The sequence below is a fragment of the Oryctolagus cuniculus genome, chromosome 14, assembly GCF_051225735.1.
Source record: "Oryctolagus cuniculus isolate XC-2025 breed Fujian yellow rabbit chromosome 14, ASM5122573v1, whole genome shotgun sequence".
NCBI classification, from domain to species: Eukaryota; Metazoa; Chordata; class Mammalia; order Lagomorpha; family Leporidae; genus Oryctolagus; species Oryctolagus cuniculus.
The window spans coordinates 90,123,794-90,148,549 of record NC_142880.1 but is presented as its reverse complement, the minus strand read 5'-3'; the positions used below and the strand labels follow the sequence as shown (position 1 = coordinate 90,148,549).

Sequence of the window (24,756 nt, the reverse complement as noted above, 5' to 3'; positions counted from 1 at the left end):
GCCCCTTCCGGCTCTTCCTCGCGGTGCGTAGGGCGCGCGCAGAGGAGGCGCTCGGGGCGTCCGCCGGGACGACTATGCGGCTGCCGAACATTCTGCTCACCGGTCAGGGCGCGCGGCGGGGACGGGACGCGCGGGGGGCTCCGGGCGCCGGGCGGGGAGCGCCGGGCTGCAGCGGGCGGCCGGGCGGGGGCCGCGGGGCGCGACGGTGGCCGGGGCCTGCGGGGCGGCGCGGGGCGGGGGCGGGCGCGGGGCGCGGGGAAGCCGGCCGGGACCCGGCGCTCCCGTGTGGGCAGGCTCCGTTATCTTTATAGTAGAGACCCTGGTGTTCTGCTCGGAAAGCCAGCTTTGGCGTCTCTGGTCGGGTTGCTTTGGGGTTTCCCGGAGGTAACGTGCGGAAGTGTGTCGGCCATGGCGGAGGCCTCGCGTCGTGGGCCTTCGCGGGTGGGCGCGGGTGCTGGCGGCGTGGCGGAGCGCGTGCAGTCACTGCGGCCGTGTGCTGGGGTAGTGTCCAGGCGCCTGCCTCCCTTTGTGATGGGAGCGCACGCTGTGGAGCCCCCGGCTGCTCGTGAGCCCCTGCGGGTCTCGGACACTGACCCGCTGTGGCCAGCGAAGCGGCTAGAACGCTGGGCCTCTAGGCCTGAGACGTGTCCGTTGAGAGCGTCCTGCGCCGTTCGTGGGGGAATCTATGGAGCGTATCGAAGTATTAAGAGATTGTGAAGAGTTGTGTTTTTTTTTTTTTTTTTTTTTTTGAAGATTTGTTTGTTTGAAAGTTACAGGGAGAGGGAGGGAGGAGACGCAGATCTCGCATCTGCTGCGCTGGTTCACTCCCGGCAGGATCGCAGTGGCGGGGGCTGAGCCAGGCAAAGCCAGGAGCTTCACCCGGGTCTCCTGCACGGGTGGCAGGGGCCCAAGCAGTTGCGCCGTCTGCCACTGCTTTTCCCCGGCCCTGAGCAGGGAGCCGGACTGAAGTGGAGCAGCCAGACACCACGGGCACTCGTACAGGGTGCTGGAGTGGAAGGCAGCGGCTTTGCCCCTACTCCACAGCCCTGAACCCTGAAAAGTTTCTTTTCCTCCAACATTTAACGAAACTTGACATTTTTGGCAGCCCACAAAGACTGTTCCTAGGTGCTGCGCAGTAGCCCCTCAGCTAGTGAGTTTTTAGTCTCTGAGATTCATTATGATGAAGATTTTGCAGCATCTGATTTGCATGGATTAGTGTCCTGATTAATGCTGTAAAAAAAAAAATCTGGTGTGAATATTTTAATGAAAGTTGAGTCCAGGGTTCAGACTTGGTATAATATAGTAGACAGGGGTTAAATGTCCTGCATGTGGAGATTGGATTTATACATGTTAATAATGCTCAGATGTAATCATTAAAGTGTCATTAAACATTGAGAAGCTGAAAATTATGCGTTTGATTATCTTGGAATATAATTCTTTTAGACGTAAAAGGGGAAAGGTATAGAACAATGCATAGTATTACCATTTATGTAAAAGGCAATACAAGTGGCATGTGTTTTCGCACATAGGATATGCTACCTACACCTACTTCTGTGTATAGACACACATGCATAGGACTTCTTCGGAAAGGTATGCAAAAGACTAGTTACAGTGGTTCCCACACTAAGGTTTGTTCCATGAGCAATTTTTTTTTTTTTTTTTTTTTTTTTTTTGGACAGGCAGAGTTAGACAGTGAGAGAGAGAGACAGAGAGAAAGGTCTTCCTTCTGTTGGTTCACCCCCCAAATGGTTGTTACGGCTGGCGCGCTGCGCCGATCCGAAGCCAGGAGCCAGGTGCTTCTCCTGGTCTCCCATGGGGTGCAGGGCCCAAGCACTTGGGCCATCCTCCACTGCACTCCCAGGCCACACAGCAGAGAGCTGGCCTGGAAGAGGAGCAACCGGGACAGAATCCGGCGCCCCCACCGGGACTAGACCTCGGTGTGCCTGTGCCGCAGGCGGAGGATTAACCTAGTGAGCTGCGGTGCCGGCCAATGAACAATTTCTTAATCTTTTAAAATAAAAGCAAATAAATGACAGTAATTGATTTGAGGTGGCTGATTTTATTGTGGGCAGTCTGACGTTGGTGGCAGCAGTCAGAATTTGTATTCCCACCCATGGAGAAACATTGCGTGATTCTGACATCCAGAGCTTTTTTGCAGAAAAATTTTTTTAATTCGGGAGAGCACTCATGCATGTTCTCATCCACTGATGGACTCCCCAAATGCCTGTGCTGCCAGAAACCAGGAAGTCAACTCAGTCCTGCTACCTGGATACTTGAGCAGTCCTCTGCCTCCTGGGATCTGCATTGGCAGGAAGCTGAAGTCAGGAGTCAGAGCCAAATACCGAACTTAGTCTAAACTCAAACATGGGAGGTGGGCATCCTAACCTCTACAGACACCTGCCCTGGGAGATTTTGATTAGGTGGTTTTGTATATTCACATCTGGTTGCTTTCCTACTAGGAAAGTTGTTAAGAACCTTACAAAGGGTGGAAGTAGTTGAAGTCTATAATAGTATTTCATAGGCATTTTTCTGTGATTTGTCTTACAGGTACTCCAGGGGTTGGGAAAACCACACTAGGCAAAGAACTTGCATCAAGATCAGGACTGAAATACGTTAATGTGGGTGATTTAGCTCGAGAAGGTAAGGGGATGCTTTAGTGTTGGGTTTTTGTTTTTGTTTTTGTTTTTGTTTTTCTTGCAGTCGACTAGTGGAATTATTGGTACTGTTAGGTATTGTGAGAGGGTACAAAAGCAGAGACAGATTCCTATTATGGAATTTGTGCTCTATCCGGAGCCTACAGAAAAAGAAGATACTAAGTGTCCAATACTGTGTCCTTTTTATTTTGATTATTTCCACCTCCTTCTCCCCAAATTGGCTAGCAATTCTTGTGAGTAGAAATAATTAGGAAGGCTTCCATGAAGAAATTGGGACTTGGGATCTGAATATGAGGCAGAAGGAGAATGTTTTGAGTTGGACAAACACAGAGGTTTGGGTGATGCCACACATATATAGGACAGTGAGTAAATTGACAACATTAGAAAGATTAATTTTGAATTCAAGCAGTAGAATATGATTGTTCTATAGTATTAGATTATTTCAAAGCGGTGCATGTTTTTACAGATTTAACCATATTTTCCCCTAGTTTTTTAGTTAGTCCTTTATTTTTGTCTTCATCTTTTTATACTCTAGAATGATTTTTAACAGGGTAGGAACTCAGTAAGTGTAAGTAAAGGAAACTTTTAAGTGTGTCTTGTTGAAATTAAAAATATTTAACATGTTTTAAAATTTAAATTTATTTTTTAAAGGATATAACGCATATTTTAAAAAACTAAGTTCCTAGAAGTTGCTACTGAAGTTTTTCAGTTTGATCTAATATACATATTTTTTTCAAGTGATCTAAAGTTTGATCACCGGATATCATGGAGTCTGGCAAGATGGCTTCTCCCAAGAGCATGCCGAAAGATGCACAGATGATGGCACAAATCCTGAAGGATATGGGGATTACAGAATATGAGCCAAGAGTTATAAATCAGATGTTGGAGTTTGCATTCCGATATGTGACCACAATTCTAGATGATGCAAAGATTTATTCGAGCCATGCTAAGAAAGCTACTGTTGATGCAGACGATGTGCGGTTGGCAATCCAGTGTCGTGCTGACCAGTCTTTTACTTCTCCTCCCCCAAGAGATTTTTTATTAGATATTGCAAGGCAAAGAAATCAAACCCCTTTGCCATTGATCAAACCATATTCAGGTCCTAGATTGCCACCTGATAGGTACTGTTTAACCGCTCCGAACTATAGGCTTAAGTCTTTGCAGAAAAAGGCGTCTACTTCTGCAGGAAGAATAACGGTTCCGCGGTTAAGTGTTGGGTCAGTTACTAGCAGACCAAGTACTCCCACACTAGGCACCCCAACTCCACAGACCATGTCTGTTTCTACTAAAGTAGCTACTCCAATGTCCCTCACAGGACAGAGGTTCACAGTACAGATGCCTGCTTCACAGTCACCCGCTGTGAAGGCATCAATTCCTGCAACATCAGCAGTTCAGAATGTTCTCATTAATCCATCGTTAATTGGGTCCAAAAACATTCTTATTACCACTAATATGGTGTCATCACAGAATACTGCCAGTGAAACAAATGCATTGAAAAGAAAACGTGACGATGATGATGACGATGACGATGATGATGATGATGACTATGATAATTTGTAATCTAACCTTGATGCATGTCATGTGTACTTGGTCTTGAATCCATTGTACTGAAATTAAACAAGTATGTTTGATGTTTTCAAGTTGTGTTTGAGAAAACCTGTATAGTATTTAAGTATATATAAGTATAGTTTTCAGTTGAAATGTTGGATTTTCTTTAATAAGATTAGTAGTGGTTTTTCATCAGCCTTTAAGTGTAAAAAATAAAGTTGTTTATCTGTTTGATTATTGGTACTGTGGCGATTATGTTTTTAAAAACGCAGTTTTTGTGCATTGTTAACAGCAGTAATAGTTGTAATAACTTCAAGCTGTTGTAGTCCATTAACATGTAACCTCTAATGTCTTCAGATGCTTAGATCATAATATGACCCCTGGAGAACACACTCTTAGGGTGTATTTTCCCACAATATGACCCCTGGAGAACACACTCTTAGAGTGTATTTTCCCACAATATGACCCCTGGAGAACACACTCTTAGGGTGTATTTTCCCACATTGCTGAAGTATAACAGACTCCTGTGGAGAGACCACTTGAAGGTTTTCATTTATAGTGAATCCTCTTTTCTGGGTTTATCGTAATTCCTCAACTTTTAATAAACTAACTTATTTTTTCTTAAAATATTTATTTATTAATTTGAAAAGTGGAGTTAAGCTCTTCAGTCTGCTGGTTTACTCCCCAACTGGCCTCAACAGCCTGGGTTCTAACCAGGAGCCTAGAACCCCATCTGGGTCTCACATGTGGGTGCCGGGTCCCCTAAGTACTTGGGTCATCTTTGACTGCCTTCCCTGGTGCGTTAAAAGGAAGCTGAATCAGAAGTGGTGCAGCTGGAACTTGAACCGTATATGGGATACAGGGGTCACAGGCGGTGGCCCTGATTCCCCTAACTTCTAGGTACCATTGGTTATATTTAAGGACCCTGGGCATCTTTTGGTTTCTCCTTGCTTTTTAAAAAAGTTCTGTTTATCTGAAAGGCACAGGGAAAGAGAGTTCTTCCATCTGCTGGTTTACTCCACAAGTGCCTGCAACAGCCTGAGCTGGGCCAGGCCGAAGCCAGGAGCCAGGAACTCCATCCAGGTCTCCCACGTGGGTAGCAAAGACCCAAGTATTCCTTCCTGGGTGCATTAGCAGGAAATGACGTGGATCTGAAGCAGAGGCGGACTCAATTCCAGGCACTCTGATAAGGGATATGGGCATTCCCAGCTGCAGTTTAACCATGATGCCCACCTCCTTTTAAAGTTGTTTTTTTCTAGTTTTGCAGGTAAGTTTTAGTTTGTGTTTGAAAGAGCTCCCATTTGCTGGTGCAATCGCCTGGACTGGCCAGGATCTAGGACCTCAGTGCAGGTGTCCCACCTAGATGGGAGGAATACAACTATATGAGCCATTCCCTGCTGTTCTCCAGGGGCATTGGCAGGAAGCTGGAATCAGGAGCTTGGGATGGGATGTGAGAATCCCAAGCAGTGTCTCAACCACTATGCCAGATGTTCACCCCATACTGATTTTTAATCCAAGTCTGATGTTTAGACTGCAGTTTATAATGCTTAGATGTTTATTTGTGTTGGTTCATTGCTACTTATTTTCCATTTTATACCTATGTGAAGTTCCTTGCTGTTAAGTTTTAGCATTTTTGACAGATGATTTCAAAGTTATAGATTTTTTTAAAAAAGATTTATTTATTTGAAAGGCACAGTTAGATCTTCCATCTGCTGGTTCACTCCCCAAATGGCTGCAGCATCTGAGGCTGGGCTAGGCTGAAATCAGCAGCTTCATCTGGGTCTCCCCCATGGGTACAGGGGCCCAACCACTTGGGCAATCCTCTGCTGCTATCCCAGGCACGTTAGCAGGAAGCTGGATTGGAAATGGAGTGGGCTGAACTCGTACTAGCACCCATATGGGATGCTCGCATTGCAGGAGGCAGCACGACAAAGCACCGCTGCACCACATTGCTGGTCCTGGAGTTGCTGTGGTCAATTTCAGTCATGTTTTACTCTCACCAACTCAATTTAGTAGTATTACTAAGTTTAATGAAGTATCTGTGGAATCTGTGAGTATCATTGAAGGGAATAGTAACACCTGACCAAGGACAGTCCATTATGACACGGTTGTCTGTATTCACTATGTCCTCTCCTTCCTGTACTCAAACCATTTTAGTTGGTTGTGTATATAGTTCCAGCCCTCTTTGTGCTTTATTGATAAATTGATTTCATGAGAAAGGTCTGAGCCTCAGAGAAAAAAAAATTTTTTTATTCTGTGATTCCAGATAACTCCACCATCCTAACAAATTACCATATTCCAGATGTCAATAGTATGGAGATGGAGAAACTGGAGAAATGAGGCGTACAGCAACAACCTGGTTTTAAACATTTCTAAATGGAATTTACTGCCACTGTGACTGTTGAATTTCTGTATATTACTTGCAAGAGGTCATCCTTAATCCAGTTGGAACCTTGGCAGGAAAAATATTGAGAATTAAACTTGATAAAACTGTTAGGAGTCCTGAGGGTGGAGTGACCATCAGAATGCTTTTCTTACCCTATTCTTGGGAGTGCTCTTTGTTTGATACCATTTTCCTCATGTAAACATTTACAGTCTTGGTAGCATCCTTGACTTTCTTGCCGTCATTTTATTAGTCTTGAGTCTGCTCTTAACTCCATATTCCCAGAGATCTAGGCAAAATTATATACTTGGACATTATACCCATTTTAAATAGCATAGCTGAAGTACTCAAACATGAAAATCATGCATCTGTAACCCAGGGGTTCACAAGCTACTGCTGTTTCTGGATAGTCCAAAGGACTAACCTAAAACGCCTGCAGTGTATTGTCTGGCCCTTTGCAAATGCCTGCTGTAACCTCTTAACCCCATTCTCTCAGCAGCTACCACTGAAAGACTGAAACTAACCCCATTGTCCTCTCTCCTTATCTTCGCAGCTGATTCTCGCCTTCCCACCTCTTTGTCCCATGATTTCACTGCATCCATCTTTTAATTCTGCCCTTCTAGTAATCTTGTTCACTCAGGAGTAGTCACTCCCAATTTCTAGACCACTCCTAGATGTAACTAGACTGTTCCCAGACATGTTTTTCCAAATTATTTCAAACATTCTGAGTTATCAATCTTACTTGTCCCCAAGTGATTCCTGTCTCCCACAAAACAAATCACATTTCACTGGCTCCACACAGTCACTTGACCTCTGAGTCTTTTTTTTATTATTATTTTTTATTTTTATTTTTTGACAGGCAGAGTCAGAGAGAGAGACAGAAAGGTCTTCCTTTTTCCGTTGGTTCACCCCCCAAGTGGCTGCTATGGCTGACGCGCTGCGCTGATCTGAAGCCAGGAGCCAGGTGCTTCCTCCTGGTCTCCCATGCGGGTGCAGGGCCCAAGGACCTGGGCCATCCTCCACTGCCTTCCCGGGCCACAGTAGAGAGCTGGACTGGAAGAGGAGCAACCGGGACTAGAACCCGGTGTGCCGGCGCTGCAGGCGGAGCATTAGCCTAGTGAGCTGTGGTGCCGGCCCCCTGAGTCTTAATGACTTAAAATACCTGCCTAGGGCCTCTACCCCTAGTCTTTTAGTGCTGTGCCTAGAATCCCAGAGTCTCAACTCAAGCTCTGTAGTAGTATCTTCATCCCTCTTCTACTCTCATTTCCTTTAAAAGGTGGAGAGGAGAGGGACAATGACATGATTGGAATTTCTTACTAGTCTTTGCAGACTGGTCACAATTTACGTTTAGCCTTGTCAGCAGCCATCACCTTGCTGGTGTCCTCTTCCATATTCACAGTACACTGTTGTTAAACAGCATCTCCCACCTCCATGTGTTTGTGCACGGTGTGCTCCGGAGGTGCTGTCGTCCGTGTTACAGCTGGAAGACCCAACTCAAATGTCATGTCTTCTACGCAACATACATAGTTGTTTCTATCTAAGAGCATGATATTTTTAAAGCGCTCATCTTTTTGTTTGTTTTTTAAGATTTATTTACTCATTTGAAGGAGTTACAGAGAGGAGAGAAAGAGATCTTCCATCAGCTGGTTCACTCCCCAGATAGCTGCAGTGGCCAGGGCAGAGCCAGGCTGAAGCCAGGAGCCAGAAGCTTCCAGGTCTCCTACATGGAAGCAGGGACCCAAGCACTTGGGCCGTCCTCTGCTGCTTTTCCCAGGCCATAGCAGGGAGCTGGATAGGAAGTGGGGCAACGGGGCATGAACCAGTGCCCATGTAGAATGCAGGAACTGCAGGAGGCTGCTTTACCTGCCATGCCACACACAGTCCTGAACTGTAACTTCATGTACTAATTGCGTTACAGTTACAGGCGTTTTGTTGAGGTAAATGTAAATTCATTTCCAAAGGAAGAGATCTGAAAATGTCTTAATTATTGGCAGCACCATAAAATTAAATATATAGCTTCCCACTATAAGGGACAGCTCTAAGGAAAATGCCATGATTTTACAGTTTGACAATACTGAGAAGGTATTTTAATGTAAGAATTAACTACCTGGGCATGGCACTGTGGCATAGCAGGTAAAGCTGCTGCTTGTGCTGGCATTCCATGTCAGCTCCCATTTCAGCCCTAGCTGCTCTGTTTTTGATCCAGCTGCCTGCTAGTGCTTCTGGGAGAACAATGGGAGATGGCCCATGTCCTTGGGCCCCTGAACCCATGGAGACCTGGAAGAAGCTCTTGGCACCTTGCTTCCTTGTGGCCATTTGGCAGTGAACCAGTGGATGGAAGATTCTCTGTAATTCTGCTTTCAAAATAAATAAATCTTTAAAAAATAATTAGGGGCCAGCGCTGTGACGTAGCAGATAAAGCTGCCGCCTGCAGTGCCAGCAACCCAAGTGGGCGCCAGTTCAACTTCAGCTACACCACTTCCAATCCAGCTCTCTGCCATGGCCTGGGAAAGGAGTGGAAGATGGCTCAAGTCCTTGAGCCCCTGCACCTGTGGGGCAGACCCAGGGAAGAAGAACCTGGCTTCAGAATGGCACAGCTCCGGCCTTTGTGGCCATTTGGGGGAGTGAATCAGCAGATGGAAGACCTCTCTCTCTCTCTCTCTCTGCCTGTCTCTAATCTGCCTTTCAAATAAATAAATCTTTTTTTAAAAAACCACCTAAGTCTGGTCCCATAATCAATTTTTTTTTTGCAATTAACATTTTAAAAGCTTTTTTGGTATGTATTATTTTTATTTTAAAGACGGGCATATAGGTAAAGATGGAAAGATCTTCTATTGCTGGGCACCAAAAAATATGTTGTGCCCAGATCGTTAGATCCCCGCAGAGACCCCCAGAGAGTCGATCACACCGAACTGCAAAAGCAAGGTTTATTCGGGAGTACAAGCCACGACAGGGACCCATCCAACCCACCGGCACAGCAGAGGAAGGAGTGAGGCCCGGTCTTTGTTAGGGAGAGTTTTTAAAGGAAAAAGGGGCTACATCAGCAGGAAAAAAGAGTTACATACAGCACGGAAGCTTTGCGTACAGGGAGTTACAGCGGGGCTTACAGCACGGGAGCTCTGGGCGCAGGGAGCTACTTTGTTCAGCAGTCTCTACTGTGCTGTCCTTGGCCTGCCGAGCTAGCTGTCCCTGGTAAGCTTTGATACCTCTGGAATGCCTGAATGCCTGCTTTCACAAGGACCCGGGTCTGCTATGGGAAACGGAGGCTGCTTTTTTTATTGTTTTAAAAAAATGGAGTCACTTTGGTTCTTCACTATCTACTGGTTCACTTCCCAAATGGCTAGGACAGCTAGATTGGGTCAGGCCAAAGCCAAGAGCCTAGAACTCAATCTGTATCTCCCACATGGATGGCAGGGACCCAAGTACTTGAGACATCATCTGCTTCCTCCCTGGGTGTGCATTAGCAAGAAACTAGATTGGAAGTGGAGAAGCCAGGACCCTAACCAGGCCCTCCAGTATGGTCTATGGTCATCATAAGGAGTGACTGAACCACAGCACAGGTGCTCACCCCCGCAATTAACATATCTTTAACCTGGATTTTCTGTAACCCATAAAGCTTTGTTTAGGAAATTGATTTAACTTTCTGATCTTGCAATCATTTAGCCAAATCAAGCTTTTGATCTCTGCTCTAGTAAATCTGCATAGATAACTAGATTTACTTGCAATGGAACCTTTTTGAAGTAGCATAAATTTACCATCTTTGACATTTGAAGTTTAGACTCCCTCCACTTCTCTCCATTCTCCATAGATAACTATTCTCAAACAGACCACAATAATCACCTAGAATTCTTTTGTAGCCTCCATCAGGTATCCCTGCGTTCTTTGGATTTGGTTTCTTCTACCTCATTCTCCTCCCACTAAACAAAATGATTTTTTAAAAACTTGGGAATCAATGATGTCATTTCATGCTTGTAAAGCTTTAGTGATTTTCTCTTGTTTTAGGATAAAGTCTGAAATCAGTACAACCTTAAAGTTCCTTTTTGATCTGACCACAGCTTATTTGACCCCTTACCACCTGTACTCCCTCCCTGGAGGGCCGGGTGGCTACTCTGTTCTACCTCTTTTTTCCCTAGCTAACTGCTCATGTCTCTGCTCAGAAGTCACTTCTCCACGAAGCTTTCTCTAATAGACCAGGTCTGTGTGAAGTCACAGTCCTATTGTTGCATAACACCATGAATCATAACATTGTGTTACAGTATAATTCCCAGGTAATCTGTCTGTTCTCTTATTTTAGGTAGACTCTTTGAGGGAAGGGCTGTATTTGTCCTGTTTGTTTTGATCACTATTAAATCCTCATTATCCTTTTGGTCACTGGTATATGATATTTAATACATTCAGAGATACATTTATTTTATTTATTTATTTATTTTTTTGACAGGCAGAGTGGACAGTGAGAGAGAGAGACTGAGAGAAAGGTCTTCCTTTTGCCGTTGGTTCACCCTCCAATGGCAGGCGCGCTGCGGCCGGCACACCGCGCTGATCCGATGGCAGGAGCCAGGAGCCAGGTGCTTCTCCTGGTCTCCCATGGGGTGCAGGGCCCAAGGACTTGGGCCATCCTCCACTGCACTCCCGGGCCACAGCAGAGAGCTGGCCTGGAAGAGGGGCAACCGGGACAGAATCCAGTGCCCCGACCGGGACTAGAACCCGGTGTGCCAGCGCCGCTAGGCGGAGGATTAGCCTAGTGAGCCGCGGCGCCGGCCTTATATTTTTTATTTTAAAGATTTTTATTTTATTTATTTGAAAGAGTTATACAGAGAGGTAGAGACAGAGAGAGAGGTCTTCCATCTTCTAGTTCACTCCCCAGATGGCCGCAACGGCTGGAGCTGTGCCAATCCGAAGCCAGGAGCTTCTTCCGGGACTCTCACATGGATGCAGGGGCCCAAGGACTTGGGCCATCTTCTACTGCTTTCCTAGGCCGCAGCAGAGAACTGGATTGGAAGAGGAGCAGCTGGGAGTAGAACCAGCGTTCATATGGGATGCCAGTGCTTCAGGCAAGGCCTTTAACCCACTGCGCCACAGTGCTGGCCCCCAGATATATATTTTTGAAATGAATGTTTAAAAATTTGGATTAAAGTATTAAAATACATGAACAGAAGAAATTTTGCATTGCAATATAAAGAATTTGGTTCTAAAAGGTAATAACGCTATAAATGTCTATTTTAGGCAGCACGTACCTTTAAAGATTTCAGTAGTCTTGGCCGGCGCCGCGGCTCACTAGGCTAATCCTCTGCCTAGCGGCGCTGGCACACCGGGTTCTAGTCCCGGTCGGGGCGCCGGATTCTGTCCCGGTTGCCCCTCTTCCAGGCCAGCCCTCTGCTGTGGCCAGGGAGTGCAATGGAGGATGGCCCAGGTGCTTGGGCCCTGCACCCCATGGGAGACCAGGAAAAGCACCTGGCTCCTGGCTCCTGCCATCGGATCAGCGGCGGCCATTGGAGGGTGAACCAACGGCAAAAGGAAGACCTTTCTCTCTGTCTCTCTCTCTCACTGTCCACTCTGCCTATCAAAAAAAAAAAAAAAAAAAAAAAAAGATTTCAGTAGTCTTTTAGAATCAAGGAATTAGTATATGAAGGAACCCTATGATTATCTACTCGAGATTACAACATTGCAGAACAGCTGTAAATATTGTTTGGGTCTCTGTGGCATTGTTTAAAACAAACAAATAGAGGTGGCCCTTCCCTCATGTACACAGATTCAACCAACTGCAGATAAAAAATATTTGAAAACATATCAGGGCAGGCTTTTGGCCCAGTAGTTAAGCTACGCCTGGGTTCAAGTCCTCGCCACGTCCAATTTCAGCCTCCTGCTAACATGTACCCTGGGAAGCAGCAGGTGATGAACTCAGGTGGTTGAGTCCCTGCCACCCATGTGAAAGGCTTGGATTGAGTTTCTAGCGCCCTACTTGGCCCAGCCAAAACTGTAGCACTAGAAGATGGGAACTCTGACTCTTGGCATGTTAAATAAAAAAAAGTTTGAAAATAAATCGCCCCTGTACTTAATGTGTACAGACTATTTTCCTTGTCATTGTTTCCTAAACAATACAGTATGATAATTGTGCGTATAATTTATGTTGTACCAGGTATTGTAAGTTATCTAGAAATAATTGAAGGTATATGAGAGGATTCCAGAAGGTTATATGCAAATAAGTCATTTTATGTGAGGAACTTGATCATTGGAGCATGCTGGAACCTGTGCACCATGCATACTAAGGTGTAGCTGCATTATAAACATAATACATGGCCGGCGCCGTGGCTCACTAGGCTAATCCTCTACCTGCGGTGCCGGCATCCCGGGTTCTAGTCCTGGTTGGGGCGCCGGTTCTGTTCCGGTTGCTCCTCTTCCAGTCCAGCTCTCTGGTGTGGCCTGGAAGGTAGTGGAGGATGGCCCAAGTTCTTGGGCCCTGCACCCGCATGGGAGACCAGGAGGAGGCACCTTACTTCTGGCTTCGGATTGGCACAGCACACCGGCTGTGGTGGCCATTTTGGGGGGTGAACCAACAGAAGGAAGACCTGTCTCACTCTCTCACTGTCTAACTCTGCCTGTCAAAAAAAATAATAATAATAATAATACATGGAAAAATTCTCCAAATTCTGCCAGTTTACTTTTCTTTTGCTTTTCTGCAGACAACTTTGAATTATTTTTATGCATAACACTTAATGTTGCTGCCTAATCTAGACTAAATAGTATGAGGGTACTTTTCAAAGTTTATGGTAGAATTAAAAGATGTTTATTTTCATAAAAAAATTTTGAAATCCTCATGTTTTTTTCATAATACACATTTTCCATGAACTCGAATATCCCTTTTAACTTTAATTGTATGTTTTACTAAGTTGGCAAACCAAGACTTAAATATTTCTTTTTTTCTTAGGATTTATTTATCTGATAGGCAGAGTTACAGAGAGAAAGGGGGAGAGAGAGAGAGAGAGAGAGCAAGCAATTGAGCTTTCACCTTGTAGTTCACTCCCCAAATGGCCATAATGGCCAGACCTGGGTTGATCTGAAGCCAGGAGCTTCATCTGGGTCTCCCACATAGGTGCAGGGGTCCAAGGACTTTCCCAGACACATCACGGGGAGCTGGATTAGAAGTGGAACAGCCGGGGCCCGAACTGGCAACCATGTGGAATATTAGCACTGAAGACAGCAGCTCTATCCGCCACACCACAGTGCCGGCTCCTGATTATTTCTTTATTGAGCTTTTTAATCATTTTATCATTTTTCTAATTAGGAATTAATGGTAGTGGAAATCTGTGAACAAATATGACATATAACAAACAAAAAGGGTCATTTTAATTTACATCTCTTCAGTAGCTAGGGAAGTTCAACTTTTTTCATGTGTGTTCATGAATTGTCTTTTCCACTTCTCTATCCTATGTGAATTTTTTTAAGATTTATTTATTTGAAAGAGTTATATCTTCCATCTGCTGATTCTCCCCAAATGGCCGTAAAGGCTAGGGCTGCACTAGGCCAAAGAGGCCGAAGCCAGGAGCCAGGAGCTGCTTTTGGGTCTCCCATGTTGGTGCAGGGGTCCAAACACTTGTACCATCTTTCCCAGGAATGTTAACAGGAAGCTGGATTGGAAGTGGAGCAGCCGGGTCTCAAACTGGCGCCCAAATGAGATGCTGGCATTGCAGGTGGTGGCTTTACCCACTACGCCACAGTATCAGCCCCATCAGTTCTTTCCTTAGTATTTCTTCATTGAACTACTTTTGTTATTTTGATTTTTAAGGTCTTTACACAATCTGTCTTTCAGTCCTTTGTCATACTACAGTCTGGTTTTTTCTTTTTTAAAAGTTTGGCTATCTTTCATTGAACAGAGATTCAGCATTTTGATGATTGAATCATTTTTGGGTTGTCGCTTGATTAAGTTGAACGAATCGTTTCTTTCTAGGTGAATTTTCCACTGGTTTTCTTTGAAATAAGATGTTAGCTCTTTAATCTGTTTGGAGTTTGTGGTATAAAGTAAGGAATTAGGCTGTTGTCCTAAATTGTTAGCCAGTTTCCCTGACACAAAGGCAGTTTAAGTTTTTAGGCTAATCAGAGTTTCTGAGCAATAGCCAAGTATGGCAGGCCTAGAGAGATGGCTCATATATACCGGTCAGACCACAGGTCCTCCAAGCAAGACAGAGTTAGAACTGCCCCTGTGCCCTCCACAAAACCTCCGACTACCCTTTATCACCTCAGAACTCATGCTTATTTTACCTGTACCAAAATATTAAGGGGAAAAGGTTGAGAAGACTTAGTACATACAGTAACATGCTTTTAGAAATGGCTAAAGGATGGCCTAAGCCTACCTGCATTTGAGCAGATATACTCTAGGTATATATAAGGGAGAGAAGATGAGATTGCTAAGTCTGCTCTCCTGGATCAGCCTCTCTTTGAAAGCCAGCTGTTATTGTTGGAAAGTTCTGATGTTAAGTTTGCCTTCTGTACAGCTTTGCCCATCAATCAAGACTTTTTAATGTGACTGTCGAATTCTTGGGAAGAATGGCTTTTTGGGAAACTAGAAACCAAGAAGTAAAGATACTGCCAGGGGATTTTTTTTTTTTTTTTTTTTTTTTGGAATTATTTTATTTATTTGAAAGACAGAGAGAGGTAGAGCCGGGGGGGGGGGGGGTGGAGGAAGAGGACTTCCATTCTGCTGGTTTACTTCCTAAGTGACCACAATGGCCAGAGCTGAGCTGATCTAAAGCCAGGAGCCAGGAGCTTCTTCCGGGTCTCCCACATGGGCACAGAGGCCCAATGACTTGGGCCATCCTCTACTGCTCTCCCAGGCCATAGCAGAGAGCTGGATTGGAAGTGGAGCAGCCGGGACTTGAACCGGCGCCCATATGGGATGCTGGTACTGCAGGCTGGGGTTTTAACCCACTGTGCCACAGTGCCAGCCCCCCAGGGGATCTCACTACTGACTTCTTCCCCAGCTCCTAGGAAGATGTGAGCTCAGTGACAGGGGTTTGCTTCTGGAATTGCTAAGTTTCATAACTTAAGTTTCATATCATTGTTGTTAAGTTTATTAAGTTTCATATCACTGGCCTAATAAACTTGGAACTTAATCTATTCTCTTTTTTAAAAACAAAAAAGATTTATTTATTTTAAAGGCATAATTGCAGAGAGAGATTAAGAGGGAGAGGGGAAAGATCTGTCATCTGCTGGTTCACTTTTAAGTTGGCCACAACATCCGAGGCTGGGCCAGGCTGAACCCAGTGGCACTTCACTCCATCCAAATCTCCCACATGGATGGCAAGGATACTGTTGCTTTCCCAGGTGCATTAGCAGGGAGCTGGATCAGAAGTGGAGCAACCGGGACTTGAACTGACACTCATTTGGGAATGTCAGCATTGCAGGCAGTGAGTTAACCTACTGCACTGTGACACTAGCCCCTTAACTGTTCTTAATGTGTATGTTTGTATCATTCCATGTGTTCCCTCTTTCCACCAATCCGTAATTTGCCAAAAATAATACAGTCCTCTTCTTATAGCCCCACAAATTATAAAGTTGGTTATTCATCCTTTTTAGTTTTTTTTTTTTTTTAAGATTTATTTTTATGTATTTGAAAGGCATGGTTACATAGGGAGAGACAGACAGATCTTCCATCCACTGGTTCACTCCCCCGATGGCTGCAATTGCCAGGGCTGGGCCAGACCAAAGCCAGGAGCTGCTTTTTCTGGGTCTCCCACATGGGTGCAGGGGCCCAAGTACCTGGGCCATCTTCCACTGCTTTCCCAGACACAGCAGGAAGCTGGATTGGAAGTGGAGCAGTTGGGACTTAAACTGGGATCCATAGTGTATGCCGGTATCACAGGTGGCAGCCCCTTTAATTAGTATTTAAAACAGTTTTAGATATACTTGTTTTGCTACCCATATTACCCTCCATACAAAATTCTAATTTGTCAGGATTACTCTTTATATTTTATATTCATGTGACATCTGTTGTATTAGTGGCCTCTTTTCAGTATATCTGAAAGACTAATTCATGATATATTTCTTTTCCTATTACTGAAAGTTACTTAGAAAATACACTTTTAACAAGCTAATAATTCTTTTGTAGGTGAATTATATGATGGCTTTGATGAAGAGTATAACTGTCCCATTTTAGATGAAGATAGAGTAAGTATGACTTTATGAAAAGTGTGCATTTGTTGAATTTAATAGGAAAGTTGACCTCCGGTTTCTTTTTCACCTTTTATAGGTAATAGATGAGTTAGATACCCAGATGAGAGATGGTGGCGTTATTGTTGATTACCACGGCTGTGATTTCTTCCCTGAACGTTGGTTTCATATAGTTTTTGTGCTGAGAACAGATACCAGTGTGTTGTACAAAAGACTGGAAACAAGGTAAGAAAGGACAAACGTGGAAGTGTTAAAGCATAATATAAACTTACATTCAGGTTCCTGAAATCGGCCAGTACTATTGTGGTAAATGATTTTATTTGGAAGTGTGACCGCTCTGGTTTGTTACAAGCCAAATCTTGTACCATCATTCTGAATCTACGACAAACAGGTATGTTTGTAAAACACAAGCAAGCATTTCTAACTCAGTAAGCAGGTATCCCAACTGGCAGTTTGATTCACTAAAATATGCTGTGTAGGCACGCCAGTTAGCCATGCTTTTTCCTTGATGTAAAATAAACCCTTCCTAGGCAAACAGCCCAGCCAAAACTTATTCTTTGCTTACTGGATGAACATTACTCACTCAAATTGTTCCTACCCCAGAAATAGAGATGATTAAAAAAAAAAATAACAAGATAACTATTTCAAAACCTTTAAGAAATGCTTCTGGGGCCGGCACTGTGGCATAGCGGGGAAATCTGACACCTGCACTGCCGGCATCCCGCTGGTTCAAGTCCCAGCTGCTCCACTTTCCATCCTGCTCTCTACTATGGCCTGGGAAAGCAGCAGAAGATGACCCAAGTCCTTGGGCCCCTGCACCTGTGTGGGAGACCCCAGGGAAGCTCCTGGCTCCTGGCTTCCGATCTGGGGGGTGAACAAGTGGATAGAAGACTTCTCTCTCTCTCTCTCTCCTTCTCTCTCTTTTTCTGCCTCTAAAAAAAAAATACTTCAGTTAATCACATCAATAGAACAGATTTGATATAACCAGAAAAAAAAATTTTTTTCAAAGATTTATTTTTATTTATTTGAAAAACAGAGTTACAGAGAGAGGCAGAGACAGAGAGAGACAGAGAGAGGCAGAGACAGAGAGAGAGGTCTTCATCTGCTGGTTCACTCCCCAGATGGCCGCAATGACTGGAGCTGCACCGATCTGAAGCCAGGAGAAGGGAGTTTCTTCTGGGTCTCCCACGTGGGTGCAGGGGCCGAAGGACTTGGGCCATCTTCTACTGCTTTCCCAGGCCATAATAGAGAGTTGGATTGGAAGAGGAACAGCTGGGACTCGAACTCGTGCCCAAATGGGATGCTGGCGCTTCAGGCCAGGGCTTTAACCCACTGTGCCTCAGCGCCGGCCCCCAAAAACGAAATTTTTAGGAAAAAACTTTTTTTGCACTGTCTTGAGCCACACTGTGAGCAGATGAAGATTCTAGAGGAATATGGAATGCATTCTCAAGGAAGCTCCAGGACTTTGCCTGAAGTCAGGTTTGGAATTTGTAGTTCTCACTGACTAACCACTGTTAAATGAGTCACTTGTACATTGCACAAAGGAACATACTAGCAAAGGTACAGGGAAAATTACATTGGCGCTGAACCTAAAACTTTCACCTTCTTTCTTTAGGCAGTGAAAAGCATTGAAAGTTTTTGAGCATAGAAGCAATATAGAACGTATGGTGTACATGTCCTGTTACTATCTGTACAAATAGTCAAGGACTAAGGTATCAAACAACTGAGAGAGCTAAGAAATATTTTTGTTGGGGCTGAAGCTGTGGCATAGTGGGTTAAAGCCCTGGCCTGAAGCGCTGGCATCCCATATGGGTGCCAGTTCTAGTCCCAGCTGCTCCTCTTCCAGTCCAGCTCTCTGCTATGGCCTGGGAAGGCAGTAGAAGATGGCCCAAGTCCTTGGGCCCCTGCACCCACATGGGAGACCTGGAAGAAGCTCCTGGCTCCTGGCTTTGGGTCGGCTCAGCTCCAGTCATTGCGGCCATTTGGGGAGTGAACCAGCAGATGGAAGACCTCTTTCTCTGTCTTTACCTCTCTCTGTAACTCTTTCAAATAAATAAATAAAATAAATATTAAAAAAATTTTTTTAACCATTAAAGTAGTTGTAAAGTTAACCACTTTTTATTTTTTACTTTTTTTTAAGATTTAATTATTTATTTGAAAGGCAGAGTGACAGAGAGGGAGAGACAGATCTTCCATCTGCTGATTCACTCCCCAAATGGCCGCCACATCCAGGGCTGGGACAAGGCTGAAGCCAAGAGCCAGGAATTCCATCCAGATCTCTCACGGGGACGGCAGGAGCCCACATACTTAGGCCATGTTCTCTGCTTTCCCAGGCGTATTAGCAGGGAACTGGATTGGAACCAGCACTGTGATACAGGATGCTGGTATCACAGGTAGAGGCTTAACCCATTGCACCACAACACTGGCCCCTTATTGTGGCTTTTGATTTGTATTTTCTTGATACCTAATAATGTTGGGCATCTTTTCATATGTTTATTAGCCACTTGTGTATTTTCTTTGGAGAAATATCCAGATCTTTCCTCAGTTTTAACTGGGTTACATGTCTTTTAATCACTAAGTTATAAGAGTTTTTAGTATATTTTAGATGCAAATCCCTTTTAAGATATATGATTTGCAAATATTTCCTCCCATTGTATGGGTTGTCTTTTCATAAAAGCAGTCATCTTTTAAATAATTCAATTTAATTATGATTCATACAAGTTTGAGTATGAATTTGTAACTTTTTAACTAGCTAGCTAGTTGGATAATTTGCATCTGCCTTAAAGATCCCATAATTTATTTTTTTCTGTGTCTTTGAAATTGGGAAAGTACAGATACATTTATGCAATCAAATATCCAATTAGTATATGATTTTTTTAAAGATTATTTATTTGAAAGGCAGAGTTAGAGAGAGAGAATCTTCCATCTGTTGGTTCACTCCCCATATGGCCACAATGGCCAAAGCTGAGCTAGTCCAAAGCCAGGAGCCAGGAGCTTCTTCTGGGTCTGCCATGTGGGTGCAGGGGCCCACCCACTTAGGCAATCCTCCGCTGCTTTCTCAGGCACATTAGCAGGGAGCAGGATTGGAAGTAGAGCAGCCTAGATTCAAACTGGTGCCCATTATGGGATGCTAGTGCTGCAGTTGGAGACTTTAGCGCTGAGCCACAGTGCCAGCCCCCACATATGGTATTCTTTATCATATGCATTTCATTTTCCTTATCTCATGACTGATCATCTGGTTTGAGGTATGTAGGTTCTCATGGTTACTGATTGGTTATTTTTAAGATTTAATTTAATTAATTTATTTCAAAGGCAGAGATCTAGAGAGGCAGAGGCAGAGAAAGAGGGATCTTTATCCACTGGTTCACTCCTCAGTCGGCCGCAACAGCTAGAGCTGGGCTGATCCGAAGCCAGGAGCCAGGAGCTTCTTCTGGGTCTACTATGCAGGTGCAGGGGCCCAAGGATCTGGGCCATCTTCCATTGCTTTCCCAGGCCACAGCAGAGAGCTGGATTGGAAGTGGAGCAGCTGGGACTCGAACCGGTGCCCATATGGAATGCCGGCACTGCAGGTGGCAGCTTTACCAGTGACGCCACAGCACCGGCCCCCTGATTGGTTATTAAGAGAGGGGCTGACAAATCAAAAGGAGGGAAACTAAATGTTGGTCTCATGATCCTCGGTTTAGCTGTTATGTCAAGGAAGTCTCTTTATAGATGCCAGTCTGTAAAGAGACTGTGAGAAGTATTTTTATGTGATTTTTCTTGTATTCAAAATTTCCAGTTTCTGGTATGTTCCTAAAACCCCAGTTCATACCAGTTAACAATCAATTTGCTTTTCTTGTTTAATTTCTCTTTGCCTTGCAGGGGTTATAGTGAGAAGAAACTAAATGACAATATTCAGTGTGAAATTTTTCAAGTTCTTTATGAAGAAGCAATGGAGTCGTACAAGGAAGAGATTGTGCATCAGTTGCCCAGCAATAAACCAGAAGAACTAGAGGAGAACATAAGTCAGATCTTGAAATGGATTGAACAGTGGATCAAGGACCATAACTCTTAACTCACAGAACTGGCCCTTTCAGTCACTGTTGCTGCCCCCTCTGCTCACTTGTAGAAACTGCCCGTGTAGCAGTAAAAATTGTGCTGTAGGACGAGTAGGTGGATGATGTGAGGTTCATGCCTGGATTTCTTTTCTCCATGAGAAAACTGAACAGTCGCAAATATCATGAATATATATTAAGGATTGAGGTTGAAAATTGTCATTGTTTAATGCTTTGATTGCCAAATAATAAGCAAATCTAAATAAATGGGTGGATAACTTTTAAGTTTATAACAGAAAAAATGCAGATAATCTCTTAAAACTAAAGATAAAGCATTAGAGTATTGCTTTTTTATTTATATAAATGTAACAAGTTTCATGTATTTCATAAATACAGCATTAGGAACATAATGATACTTCCCAACTTCCCTCACTTCCACGCTCCCTCCTCCTTCCTTTTCTTTTGATTATTGCAATGACATACTTTATTTTACTTTATAATCACAGCTTTAATCCACAAATAAGGGATTCAGCAATCAGTAGAAAAACCACTGTTCCTCAGGAATATGGACAAGGGCTAAAATAATAATACAATTTCAGAATGTCAATTTCACCGACATAAATCACATATTTTTTTACTCTTTATATAGTTAACACAAGTCAGGGAAAACATGATATTTGTCTCAGTTTCTTTATCCAGTCATCAGTTGATGGACATCTGAGTTGATCACATATTTTAGCTATTGTGAATTGAACTGCTATAGACATGGGAGTACAGGTAACACTTTCATATGCTGATTTCATTTCCTTTGAATAAATTCCTGGGACTGGAATGGCTGGGTCATAGGTAGGTCTATTTTCAGATTTCAGAGGAATCTCCTTACTGTCTTCCATCATGGTTGTACTAGTTTACATTCACACAGTGTATTAGGGTACATTTCCCTCTACATCTTCGCCAGCATTTGTAATTTTTTTGATTTTTGGACGACAGCCATTCTAACTGGGATAAGGTAAAACCTCATTGTGGTTTTTAATTTGTGTCTCCCTGATGACTAGTGATCCTGAGTGTCTCCTCATGTGTGTGTTGGCCATTTGTATTTCAGCCTTTGACGAGTGCCTGTTCATATCCTTAGCTCATTTCTTAACTGGATTGTTTTGTTGTTGAGTTTCTTGAGCTCCTTATATATTCTGGATTGATATCCTTTGTCAGATGTATAGTTGGCAAATATTCTCTTCCATTTTGTAGGCTGCCTCTTCACTGTGTTGTGTTTCCTTTGCTGTGTAGATGCTTCATAGCTTGACGTAATCCCATTTATCTGTTGTTGCTTGTGTTTCTAGGTTGTTGGCCAAGGAGTCCTTGCCTGTGTCAGTGTCACACAGTGTTTCCCCTATGTTTTCCTCTAGGAGTGTGATGGTTTCTGGTTTAGGTTTGGATCTGTGATCCCTTGTGAGTTAATTTGTGTAGGGTGTAAGGTAGAGGTTTTGTTTCATACTTGTGTGTGTGGAGATCCAATCTGCCCAGCACCATTTGTTGAAGAGACTGTCCTTTCTCCAGGGAATGATTTTAGCTTGTTTGTCAAGAATTGGTTGTAAATAAGTGGATTAATTTCTGGAGTCCCTAATCTGTTCCACTGGTCCACATGTTTATTCTTGTGCTAGTACCAGGCTGTTTTGATTATAACTGCTCTGTAATATGTCTTTAAATCTGGTATTGTGATGCCTCCAATTTTATTTTGATTGTTTAATAGTGCTTTAGTGATATGTTTTAGTTATATTGCTTTTCTTTTTCTTTTTCTTTCTTTCTTTTTTTTTTTTTTTTTGACAGGCAGAGTGGACAGTGAGAGAGAGAGAGAGAGAGAGAGAGAGAGAAAGGTCTTCCTTTGCCATTGGTTCACCCTCCAATGGCTGCTGCCGCTGGTGTGCTGCAGCTGGCGCACCGCACCTATCCAAAGGCAGGAGCCAGGTGCTTCTCCTGGTCTCCCATGGGGTGCGGGGTGCAGGGTCCAAGCACTTGGGCCATCCTCCACTGCATTCCCGGGCCACAGCAGAGAGCTGGCCTGGAAGAGGGGCAACCGGGACAGAATCCGGCGCCCTGACCGGGACTAGAACCCGGTGTGCTGGCGCTGCAAGGTGGAAGATTAGCCTATTGAGCTGTGGCGCCGGCCTATATTGCTTTTCTATATGAATTTTAGGATCATTTTTTTCTAGATCTGAGATGAATGTCCTTAGTATTTTGATTGGGATCACATTGAATCTGTAAATTGCTTTAGGTGGTATAGACATTTTAACAACACTAATTCTTCCAGTCCATGAATGTGGAAAATTTTCCATTTTTTGGTGTCTTCTGTTTCTTTCCTAAATGTTCCATAATTTTCATTTGAGTGATTTCTCACATTGTAGCTATTGTGAATGGGACTGATCTTACAAGTCTTTTCTCAGCCATGTTATTGTCTGTGTATACGAATGCAGTTGATTTTGTGTGCTGATTTTATATCCTGCAACTTTGCCAAACTCTACTATGAGTTCCAAAACCTCTTAGTGGAGTCTTTTGGTTCCCCTATTTATAGAATCATGTCATCTGCAAACAGGGATAATTTAAACTTCTTCCTTTCCTATTTGTATCCCTTTGATTTCTTTTTGTTGTTTAATGGTTCTGACTAAAACTTCCAGAAGTATATCGAATAGCAGTGGGGAGAGTGGGCTTCCTTGTCTGGTTCCAGATCTTAGTGGAAATGCTTCCAGCTTCTCCCCATTCAGGATGATGCTGGCTTTGGGTTTGTAATACATTGTCTTCATTGTGTTGAGGTGTGTCCCTTCTATATCCAATTTGCTTAAGGTTTTTATCACGAAAGGATGTTGTATTTCATCAAATGCTTTCTTTGCATTTTTTAAAAGATTATTTATTTGAAAGGCAGAATTACAGAGGCAGAGAGAGAGACAGAGAGAGAGAGAGAGACTGAGTCTTCCACCTGCTGGTTCACTCCCCAAATGGCTGCAACTGCACAGATCTGAAGCCAGGGGCCAGGAGCTTCTTCCAGGTCTCCTACGCAGGTGCAGGGGCCAAAGCACTTGACCCATCCTCTATTGCTTTCCAAAGCACATTAGCAGGGAACTGGATTAGAAGTGGAGCAGCCAGGACTCGAACCAGCACCCACATGGGGTGCTGGCACTGCAAACGGTGGCTTAATCTGCTGTGCCACAGTGTTGGACCCAAATAAATCTTAAAACATTTAAAATTTTAAATATTTATTTGAATGACAGAGATGGTGACAAAGCTCCCATCCACCGGATCACCCCAAATGCCTACAATGCCTGGGGCCAGTAGCGCAATCCAGGTCTCACATGCGGGTGGCAGGAACCCAGTCATTTGCGCCATCACCACTGCCTCCCCGCAAGCTGCCATCAGAGGTCGGGACGGGTGTTGAACCCAGATTCTCCGATGCGGGACACAAGTATGCCTGCCCCTAAATAATACATTTTATATGCTTACCTTTAAAGTCCTGCATTTTGGAGAAGTTCTGACAAAGAACACAGCGGTTGCGGCTTAGCGGGTTCCTGGGGTTTGCGACACCACCGTGGCGCATCGTAGGAGGCGCGCCCGGTGCAGGAAGTGAGCAGCGCCAGGGCGTCCCGTGGCAGGAATTCCTCTGGCCTGCACCGCCCTCGTCTTCCTGGTCCCGAAAGCCTCGCTTTCCAGGGCCGTCGGGGCCTCTGAACCTCAGGACGCCTGCGGTTTACGCGCACTGGCGCCCACTCTGCGGCGCCGTTCACTGCGCCTGCGGAGATTACTCCTGGGGGCTTTGAAGTAGGAGTGAGGTGGGCCTTGCTAGCCTTTGGCCTCTGAGCAGCCGCCGACGCATTCCCCTTTCCCGCCCTGGGCTCCACCCGCCGGTCACCTGGCCCGGGGGACGCGCGGCGGCGGCGGAGCGCGCGGGACTGGCAGTTCGGCGCCAGGTGAGCGCGCAGATGGGGGC

The 24,756-nt window shown here is 44.4% G+C and overlaps 3 protein-coding genes and 1 long non-coding RNA gene across 20 annotated transcripts in view; 3 read left to right on the top strand and 1 right to left on the bottom strand.

The window, feature by feature from the left end:
- Positions 1-30: 30 nt before the first annotated feature.
- On the top strand, positions 31-4,436 carry TAF9 (TATA-box binding protein associated factor 9). Its single transcript, XM_051853435.3, has 3 exons — positions 31-102; positions 2,548-2,640; positions 3,393-4,436. The coding sequence occupies exon 3, from the start codon at positions 3,420-3,422 to the stop codon at positions 4,212-4,214; it is 795 nt and encodes a 264-aa protein (XP_051709395.1). The 5' UTR covers positions 31-102; positions 2,548-2,640; positions 3,393-3,419; the 3' UTR covers positions 4,215-4,436.
- Positions 31-20,999, top strand: AK6 (adenylate kinase 6). 2 transcript variants are annotated; one of them, XM_089313276.1, is made up of 5 exons: positions 31-102; positions 2,548-2,640; positions 16,688-16,746; positions 16,829-16,974; positions 20,611-20,999. In XM_089313276.1, the coding sequence occupies exons 1-5, from the start codon at positions 75-77 to the stop codon at positions 20,801-20,803; spliced, it is 519 nt and encodes a 172-aa protein (XP_089169402.1). In that variant the 5' UTR covers positions 31-74; the 3' UTR covers positions 20,804-20,999. The 2 variants fall into 2 exon arrangements, with proteins under 2 accessions (XP_089169402.1, XP_089169403.1); XM_089313277.1 differs by lacking the exon at positions 16,688-16,746.
- Positions 16,149-24,406, bottom strand: LOC138845210 (uncharacterized). Its single transcript, XR_011382079.2, has 2 exons — positions 24,273-24,406; positions 16,149-16,451 (listed from the first exon to the last, which is right to left on the bottom strand). It is a non-coding gene; the product is annotated as an uncharacterized LOC138845210 (long non-coding RNA).
- Positions 24,406-24,756, top strand: part of CCDC125 (coiled-coil domain containing 125) — a 48,141-nt gene continuing 47,790 nt past the window's right edge. For 11 of the 16 annotated variants that reach the window (XR_016220840.1, XR_016220841.1, XR_016220839.1 and 8 more), the window contains exon 1: positions 24,406-24,736. The gene's annotated coding sequence lies outside the window, so the exon portion shown is untranslated. The remainder of the gene's footprint in view (positions 24,737-24,756) is intronic. The other 5 variants (XM_089313258.1, XM_089313261.1, XM_089313247.1 and 2 more) reach the window with 5 other exon arrangements.

Bases quoted from the DNA above. Each gene is read 5' to 3' on its own strand.
- AK6 (XM_089313276.1), top strand. From the start codon at position 75: ATGCGGCTGCCGAACATTCTGCTCACCG. The intron at 16,747-16,828 runs GTAAGTATGACT...CACCTTTTATAG, and splicing joins CCATTTTAGATGAAGATAGA to GTAATAGATGAGTTAGATAC. The intron at 16,975-20,610 runs GTAAGAAAGGAC...TTTGCCTTGCAG, and splicing joins TACAAAAGACTGGAAACAAG to GGGTTATAGTGAGAAGAAAC.
- TAF9 (XM_051853435.3), top strand. From the start codon at position 3,420: ATGGAGTCTGGCAAGATGGCTTCTCCCAAGAGCATGCCGAAAGATGCA.